This window comes from Morus notabilis, unplaced genomic scaffold (genome assembly GCF_000414095.1).
Source record: "Morus notabilis unplaced genomic scaffold, ASM41409v2 Scaffold1285, whole genome shotgun sequence".
Classification (NCBI taxonomy): Eukaryota; Viridiplantae; Streptophyta; class Magnoliopsida; order Rosales; family Moraceae; genus Morus; species Morus notabilis.
This window is the reverse complement of record NW_010362783.1, coordinates 332,584-341,699: the sequence shown is the minus strand read 5'-3', so window position 1 is coordinate 341,699 and position 9,116 is coordinate 332,584. Positions and strand designations below refer to the sequence as shown.

The 9,116-nt window shown below is 33.5% G+C and overlaps 1 protein-coding gene across 1 annotated transcript; it reads left to right on the top strand.

Annotated features, from left to right (window-relative positions):
• Positions 1 to 2,756: 2,756 nt before the first annotated feature.
• On the top strand, positions 2,757 to 9,093 carry LOC21399753 (transmembrane 9 superfamily member 1). The gene is made up of 12 exons (XM_024168668.1): positions 2,757 to 3,011; positions 4,556 to 4,748; positions 4,828 to 4,932; positions 5,178 to 5,195; positions 5,313 to 5,410; positions 5,500 to 5,652; positions 5,811 to 5,945; positions 6,051 to 6,217; positions 6,405 to 6,499; positions 6,724 to 7,097; positions 7,630 to 7,903; positions 8,543 to 9,093. The coding sequence occupies exons 1-12, from the start codon at positions 2,925 to 2,927 to the stop codon at positions 8,608 to 8,610; spliced, it is 1,767 nt and encodes a 588-aa protein (XP_024024436.1). The 5' UTR covers positions 2,757 to 2,924; the 3' UTR covers positions 8,611 to 9,093.
• Positions 9,094 to 9,116: the final 23 nt, after the last annotated feature.

Genomic DNA, 9,116 nt, shown 5'->3' with positions numbered 1-9,116 from the left:
TTTAATTATTTCAGTTATTAATTTAATAATATTATTATATTATATATCATAATTATATAATATATTATATAATAATAGTTTTTTTATTATATTAAATATAATAATAAATATATATTATATTTATTATATTATAGTATAATATAATATAGTCGTAATTTTTAACTGTTCACAGTAATTAAACCTCATAATTTACCAAACACTATTACACTGATTTTGGAACCAGCACAGCTGCTATAATTATAATTTACTAAACACTTAGCTGCTTTTTATAACAGTTGCTTCTTTCTTCAACACATCTAAAAATAATTTTTCTAAAATCTACAACACTACTAAATTAATCCTAAGTAATATTCAACTTTTGGATCCTATAGGCCCATTTCATTTTTAGCCAATTTCATACTTCGAAAAATTCTTAATTTGGCTGTTATACTTATCCTAAAGCCGGCTTATGGAATACTTTTATCATTTGACCCTTAGCTAGTCAAGTGGTTATTTTATGCTTGTCGTGATTACGTGACTTTTACCAAGTGAGTTGGGTCCTAAAATTGCCTAAGGCCTTAACTTACATAAGAACGAATTAAAAACCATTTTCAAATGTTAACGGCATAAAAACACTCATTTTACAATTTATTTATGTTTAGTCCCTTTTTAGTTTTCAAGTTTAACCACATAGCCACAACATTGAAAATATAATTTCACATTTTTTTTTAAGGAGAGAGCACGCATAAAGAAACCAACAAAGATGAGAAAAGAAGAAATTACCTTTGAAAAAATAAATAAGAGTTAAGGTTGAAGAAATAGGAAACTCGTTGATTTCACCTTCAAATCTTATATTAGATTAAAGAGAATTTAAAATATAAAATTTGAGAATAGATTGTGCTTTTTATATGAAAATCTGAGAATTTTTTATTTTCTGTTCATTTTCTCATAAAACAGACAAAGAAAGGAGACAGAAAAGAGAAGATACTGGAAAAGGAAAGGGATCTTCCATTTAAAAAAAAAAAGAGGACGAGGAAAGAGATTTAAGTGTTCAAAAAATTATTTTGAAAATTTTATTTTTATAAAAAATTATTTTGAAAATTTTTTGAAACCAAATATTTTTTCAAAATTTGATAATAGATTAAAAAAATAAAAACATATGCACCGAATACATTTTGAAATCAAGTCCTTATAAATTTTATTTTCACGTATATATTCTTAGGGTGCGTTCACTTCACCAATTAAAATTTTACAATTTAAGTTGAGTTATAGTTTGGAGTTAGAATCTAGATTGAAATTGTAACTAGAATTAGAGTTAGTATTTTAAGAGTCCATATGAGCTATAAGTTTGATTCACAAGTATCATAATTTAAGGAATAGATATTAGTAGTCACGACACTCTTTTATTTATTTATTTATTTTTTGCTTAGTAAACTTTTTCTCCATAGACAATAGGATGTATGAGATATATATATATATATATATATATAAAATTCTTACTCAATTAATAAATGCCTAAAAACACAAATAATGTATTTTGTTTGAGGGAATCTCTCTTAAGTCCTAACAATTAGAGGACATTTGGTTAATTGATTCAGAATCATGATTCAGAACTATTTTCGATTTATGTGTGTTTTTTGTGAGAGAAAATACTGTAGCGAATTACGAACTATGATTCGAACCATGACACGAATTCTTGAACCAAACGCAAATGATACATAGGAAGAGTTTGAAAGGAAGAGAAAGAGTAGCGTTTCTAGTGAATAAAGAGTTTGAAAGGATAAAATAATATTAAATATTGGTTTAGGTCAATGCAAACTCTAACAGTACAGTCAAAGCTTTTAGAGGTTGTTACGTGACAACTCTTATTTATCTTTTTTTTGTTTGTAAATTTCTTTTTTACATTTTAATTTTTTGTGTGTGTTTTTATTAGATGTTATTTTCATTTTATTTGTATGAGAGTAATTTTTTACATGTATTCTTATTTTATGTTTAGTTAGTTAAAATAATTTTTTTACAACGTGTCCTTACTTAATTTTTTTTTATCAATATTTATCTTTACATTATTACATATATTACTTTTTAATATAAATTTAAATTTAAAAACCATTAAATAATTGTATAAATAAAATTCTCAGATAAATAATAAATCTTTTAAGTGTCAACATGGTAATAAAAAAGAGTTAATTACATAACTTTACCTTTGTGGTTTTTCTCAAGATTTTTAATTTTTTTAAAAACTACAAAGTTATTATTTAAAATTTAAACAATATTCCAATTTCATCCCTCACGCATTGTATATAAAAGATTGAAAAAAAAAAAACCATAAATATGCCTTGAAAAATATTTTATTAAGAAAACATGTAAAAACCTTTAAAAAAAGTTTTTAAAAATTAGGTTTTATATATTTCTAAAAAATTCAAATATTTCTCAGAATTTTTTTTTTCTGAAACAAGTTTTTCCCATTTATAGTTAGTTTTTTAAAAACAGAGCAATGAATTACTGAAAAATTAAAATTAAAAAACATATTTATGCAATTACTCCTAAAAATAATTAAAATTAATACCCTCCCATCAGTAAGTTAGCCTAATTACTCGTATAGCACCGTCAGTGAAAACCCAAAAATAAAAATAATAAAATAAAACTGAACCAATAAATTCTCAAGAAAAGGTAAAGAAGAAACAAAATATGAAAAAAAAAATATTCGTATAATATAACATAAATCAAGGAAAAAAAAAAAGAAAAACGTTTTTTTAGTAGCAAAAAAAAAAAAAACAAAAAAGAGAGAGGAAAAAAAAAAAAAGAGTTAAGAAGTCGCAACATTCTGAAACTTTCTCGCTCTTAAAAAGGAAGGCAGATAAGGAAAAATCTGAGCACAGAGACGGAGACGAACACACTGTCGTTGATCTCTGACCGTTCAGATCCGACCCTCGCCGGCGATCGCCATGTTCCCCGCCGTCCGATCTCTCTCTCTCCTTTCCTTCGCCTTTCTCCTTCTCTCCTCCGCCTTCGCCTCCGAGTCAGATCACAAGGTATCCTTCTCTCTCTATCCCTCTCTTTCTCTCTCTTCGCCCAAGACCTTAACCTAATATTTAATCGGTTCTTGTCTCGTCCAACTCGTAGATCTTGTTTTTGAGCTTCATTTGCTCCTGAATTCCGTTCCGATCTGTGAATTATTGCGATTTTCTTGCTCTTGAGCTCGATTGTTTTCGTTTATTCTTTGCGGGATTTCATTGAATCATGGTCACTGCTTGTGTTATTGTTCTTCAGAGCTTTATACGTTCTTTGTTCGCTTGTTCTCGTGAAATTGGCCAAAGTAGAGGGTTAGATCTCAAGTGGGTTTTCTTGTGTTTACTTTTTGTTGTTGCTCTTTCTCCGCTTTGTGAACAAATTCGAGCTTTGCTAGGCATTGCACTTGGAAATTTGATAAATGTTATGTGATGACTGTTATTGCAGCCATTTTTGGGTCGTGCCTGAGATTTGAAGAACTGATTCAATAGCTGGGGGTTGATTGGTTTTCGGTGTTATTAGTGAATGTTATGGTCGCAAATCGTGTGCATTTTGAGTTTCCACGGACGTTTTGGTCTCGCGAGTCTTTGGTCCATGATTTGAATTTTTCTCGTGTATGATGAGAGTTTTGACCTGCAATTGGTGTTTGAGTTGGGTTTATATCTAATTCTGATGGTAGCTTAGTTGAGAGAATTGCTGAACACAAGTGCGCGAGATCTGTTCTTCGGCTTTAGGACTTTATAGTTGGTTAGCAGGTGCTTGATGTGCGCTCCCTTTGCTCATCAATTGGGAAATCCTTATGTTTGCCTTCGAAATTTTTGGGCTTTTATTTCTGCTGTAGACGTTTAGGTACTCACAAGGACTCAAATTGAAAAAAATTGAAATTGCCATCATATTTGCAATTGCAATATTCTCGTTATTAAAGTTGATTCAGGTTGAATGTATTAGAAACCAGAATAATTCAATATGAAACATCCAAAGCTGGTTAAATTAGGTTGGATGACATGCAAAAGAAGATTCTAGAATCTAGACATGCATGAGTAGACTTTCAGTTGGAACTTTTTTTCTTTTCTTTGCCTCGTTCAGTGTCTGTACGCATTTGGCTTGATACTTTTCCTTAAAATTAAGCACCGTTTCCCATATATCTAAATGCAAGATGGTTGTTATATTTATGAGGGCTTTTAAGAAATGTTACATCAAGTAGGTAGGTGGTAATACTTCTTCTGTCTGATTCATTTGATTACGTTGATTTGCACTTGAGTTTTTAAGTGGTGATCTCTTATATGTCTCGAGTGCATTGAGTATTAGACTCCATAGAATCTGGATGGCTTGCTCTTTTTGGTAAATGTTTCTTTTAAGTTGTCCTACAAGGTTTTTTCTTCCTTTAAGGAAAACTGGTTCTAGGATGGTTGAATGCGATATTTTCTAGATTGTTCATTGTGGTACGTGTTTGCAGTGGTTGAACTTGTTATTTATTAAAGTACAGCTCTCGTATTTTCACAATTTCTTATGAAGGAAAACTAAACGCAGTTATTCGTCGAAAATTTAACGTTATCTACTCATGCAGTACCAAAAAGATGAAGCAGTTACCCTTTGGGTGAATAAAGTTGGCCCTTACAACAATCCACAAGAAACATATAATTATTACAGCCTTCCTTTTTGCCGTCCATCTGGAAATGCTGCTCACAAATGGGGTGGTCTTGGTGAAGTCCTGGGAGGGAATGAACTTATCGAGAGCCAGATCAATATAAAGTTCCAACGTATGTAGGAATCCTGGTAATTACATAAGTTATGTTCAGGTGGTTAAAAATGCAATTTACTGACCTTTTTTCTTTGCAGAAAATGTGGATAAGGCTACAATTTGTCAACTTGAACTTGATGCTGCAAAGGTTAAACAATTCAAAGATGCAATTGAGAATAGTTACTGGTTTGAATTTTTCATGGGTAAGTCTGTACTTTCATAATATAAGCTTGTCACATAATGCTATTACTACGCAGAATCGGCTACTTATAGTAATATGCTTCTTGCTGCACATTGATTGAATTTTCTTCATGTATATGAAGCTTCGATGCTGATTTTGAGTTGTTGCTTTTTAACTATTATCTTTTTTCTTGGCAACTAACTTGGTATCTCTTTGCATCTTATAATGGTATCTACCTTGGTCTTGGGTGTCTACATACAACTCCAGATGATCTACCTTTATGGGGTATGGATTAATCTAAAATTTTCATTCCCCAACTGTGATGCTGGATTTTGAACGTCAGAAATTTTGAGTTGCGAACCTGTGATTGATATTTTCTTCTCTTTCTTGCAATGTTGTTAGGCTTTGTTGGTGAGTTGCATCCGGATAAGAATAGTGACAATGGCAAGCATGTGCTTCACACACATAAGAATATTATTGTTAAGTACAACAAAGATCAGGTTTGTTCTTAAAATTCTATATGTTTGTAGCTAGCTTTTGAAACTGTCATATGTCATCTGTATCATGGCTAAGCTTTGTATTAATGCAGATAATTCATGTGAATCTCACTCAAGAGAGCCCAAAGCCTTTGGAAGTGGGTCGACCACTGGACCTAACGTATTCTGTCAAGTGGACTCAAACCAATGTGACCTTTGCACGTCGATTTGATGTTTATCTGGACTACCCATTTTTCGAGCACCAGGTAAAATTGGAAAGGGATTATTTTCCTTTGCTTCTTGTTCCTTGTCTTGCTTTATTTTCAATTGAAAAAGCCACTTTTAAACATTGGTTCAGGTCTTTTAGTCATCTACATTTTTTATTATCTTTAGAGTCATCTATGTATCATCTTTTTGTTTGCAGATCCATTGGTTCTCAATTTTTAACTCATTCATGATGGTTATCTTTCTTACTGGTCTGGTGTCAATGATATTAATGCGTACATTGAGGAATGACTATGCAAAATATGCAAGAGAAGACGATGATCTGGAAACTTTGGTAATGTTCTCTTATCTGCTTGTATTTTCTTTTTATTTCCTTAACAAGGAGCAACCCTAGTAGCTTGTAAAATAGTGTTGATTCTCAACATTTCTTCTTTTTCAGGAAAGAGATGTTAGTGAAGAGTCTGGCTGGAAACTTGTCCATGGGGATGTTTTCCGGCCTCCTAGGAGTTTGGTGATACTTTCCGCTGTTGTTGGTACAGGTGCCCAGCTAGCATTGCTCATTCTCCTTGTCATCTTACTGGCAATTGTTGGAATGTTGTATGTCGGGTATGTTGAAATCTTATTGCGAGATACATGGCCATTATTTTGAATCTTTTTTATGCCTTAGCCAATGCACTTGATATTGTTGAGACCAGCTCTCATCTTTGTATGTGCTTGACGAATGTCTGAAAGCATGGATGCATGTATTACATCTGGACTGTCATATCTTACACTATTCCTTTTGGTCCCACAGGAGAGGAGCAATTGTCACTACTTTTATAGTATGTTATGCTCTCACGTCATTCATTTCTGGTTACGTTAGTGGTGGGATGTATTCACGCCATGGTGGTACGTATTTGGTTAGATTTCTTTTTATTCAAACTTTACTTTTTTTTTCTTAAAAAAAAAAAAAAAACCTTGCTCTGCTTGCGCACACGCACAAGCAATTTTATATGGCTTTCTGTAGCATTGTGCTGCATTCTAGATCTAGTTTATTACCTTTTCTTTCCTTTTTCTTGTTAAACATGTTTTGGCTCCATTTCCACTGTACAATTGTGGTGTTATTTTTTCAGGTAAAAGTTGGATAAAGTCAATGATTCTTACAGCATCTCTATTTCCGTTCATGTGCTTTGGCATTGGGTTCATCTTAAACACAATTGCCATCTTCTATGGGTCTTTAGCTGCTATTCCCTTTGGAACAATGGTGGTTGTCTTTGTTATTTGGGCTTTCATCTCTTTTCCTTTGGCACTTCTTGGTACGGTTGTTGGAAGAAATTGGAGTGGTGCCCCTAACAATCCTTGCCGAGTGAAGACCATTCCTCGTCCCATTCCTGAGAAGAAATGGTATTTGACACCATCTGTAGTCTCAATGATGGGAGGACTTCTACCCTTTGGGAGCATATTTATTGAGATGTATTTTGTCTTCACATCATTCTGGAATTACAAGGTGCGACTCTAATCTGTGTGCATAGTTGGTTTAATAAATACATTTGGTAGTCAAAACTCAAAAGTAGTATCAGGTTAACGATATTGCAAAAAGTTCAAACTTTCATTCTTTTAAGTTTTTACCTTAAATTGGATATTTGAGGTACATTGTTTAAGCAAAGTTGTTTTTAAGCATCCTCTTTGTAGATCGAATCATCGACCTGTATTTATCATGTGGCACATAGGATCATGGAGCCACTCCAGTAGGATGTTATACAAGATGGAGTAAAAGGATTTTGGAGCGGGCTCAATGATATGTTTTTGTGTCCTTCAAATACTGATCCATAATGTTTAGTCCTCTGAGGCACATGTCTCAGTCTGTCGACTATAGGTTAAGTACTAAAGCAGTATTATTTTAAAACCAAAATATTAAATGTGGTCCACCACCACCCCCTACCTCCTCTCCGGAGTTGGCAGAAAGTGTTGCATAATTTAGTTTGATTATATTATATTCATGTGCCTGATGTAGTCACTTTGTGCTCTGTGCTCAACAGGTATACTATGTTTATGGTTTTATGCTTCTTGTTTTCCTGATCTTAATTATTGTCACCGTTTGTGTGACAATTGTGGGGACATATTTCTTGCTCAATGCGGAGAACTATCACTGGCAATGGACTTCTTTCTTTTCAGCTGCCTCAACGGCTGTTTATGTGTACTTGTATTCAATATATTACTACTACGTAAAGACAAAGATGTCAGGCTTCTTCCAGACGAGCTTTTATTTTGGATACACCCTCATGTTTTGTCTTGGTTTGGGAATCCTCTGTGGTAAGTCCTTAATAAGGTCATCAGATCTTATGTCAGTTTTATCACTCAGCTTATCTGCTGGTTTCTTTTTCAGACTTTTTCCCAAGTTTTCCTTAACTCTTCCTTCCCCTTTCTAGTGGAGGGAATGGTGCTGTTCTTTTGAGTTCAATCTTGTTTTTCTGCGTTAACTAATCAGGTTTATGCGTAGTAGGTGCTATTTTACTTTAGATATGCTATTACCTGAGTAAAAATGTGAAACATAGAAGCCCTGTTTCTATATACACCTGTTTGCTCTTTGTTTTCCTGTATTGTTTTACTCACTCTAAACCTTGATCCCCACGGTGGGGCGGTGTTTGGGGCTTATCACTTAGTGGCCTCCAGTGGGGACATACTTTTTGTAACAACATGTGCTTTATAAGAATTAATTATTGAAAGATGCTAGTGGGCATCACCGGTGCTAAGCACCATCACTAATAGAAGGTAAATCCCATACATGGGCCCTATATTGCGGGGCCCACCTTTTATTAGTGGGTGTGTTTAGCACTACGAGTGCCCTATAGCATTGTTCTAAATTCTTAGATTCCTGTTGTTGTTCAAGGTGCATTTGCCTCAAGAAAATTGTTGTGATATGTGGATTTTTGTCGGCTTGTGAATTTATAGGCGCTGTTGGTTATCTGGGCTCAAATTTGTTTGTGAGGAGGATCTACAGAAACATCAAGTGCGATTAAGATGTCGCCAGGGGAACAACCTGATAGAGCTTCCCCAATCACATTGATTGTTGAGATAGTACAGTTGGAGACGAAGTTCCTGGTCATGGTTGAAGACACGGCAATATTATCAGGTTGAAATCACATGATGTTAGGATGGGGATGTATTCTTCTTTCTCTGGTGTAGGGGAAGCCTTGAGAATTTTCCTTTTTTGTTTTTTTAACTTCGGTTTTCTCCCCGGCTGTAAGTGAAAGCCTTAATTTAGAATGCAGAGATTATTTCATATACTTTTAAGAAAGTTAGAAAATTAGACTGTCATTTGTTATTTTCTTTTTGGACCTTCTACATATAGGTTCTCAATGTAAGCACTGGTATCATATCTACCCCATACTCTTTGTTTGTTACATGCTCATCAGAGGTATGATTGAACTTAAGGGGTAGAATGACTTGCAAAATGAATTTTGTGCTTGTGTCAATATAAGGAACTTGTGAAATTATAATTCCATTCCTACTTCCCTATGTGCAT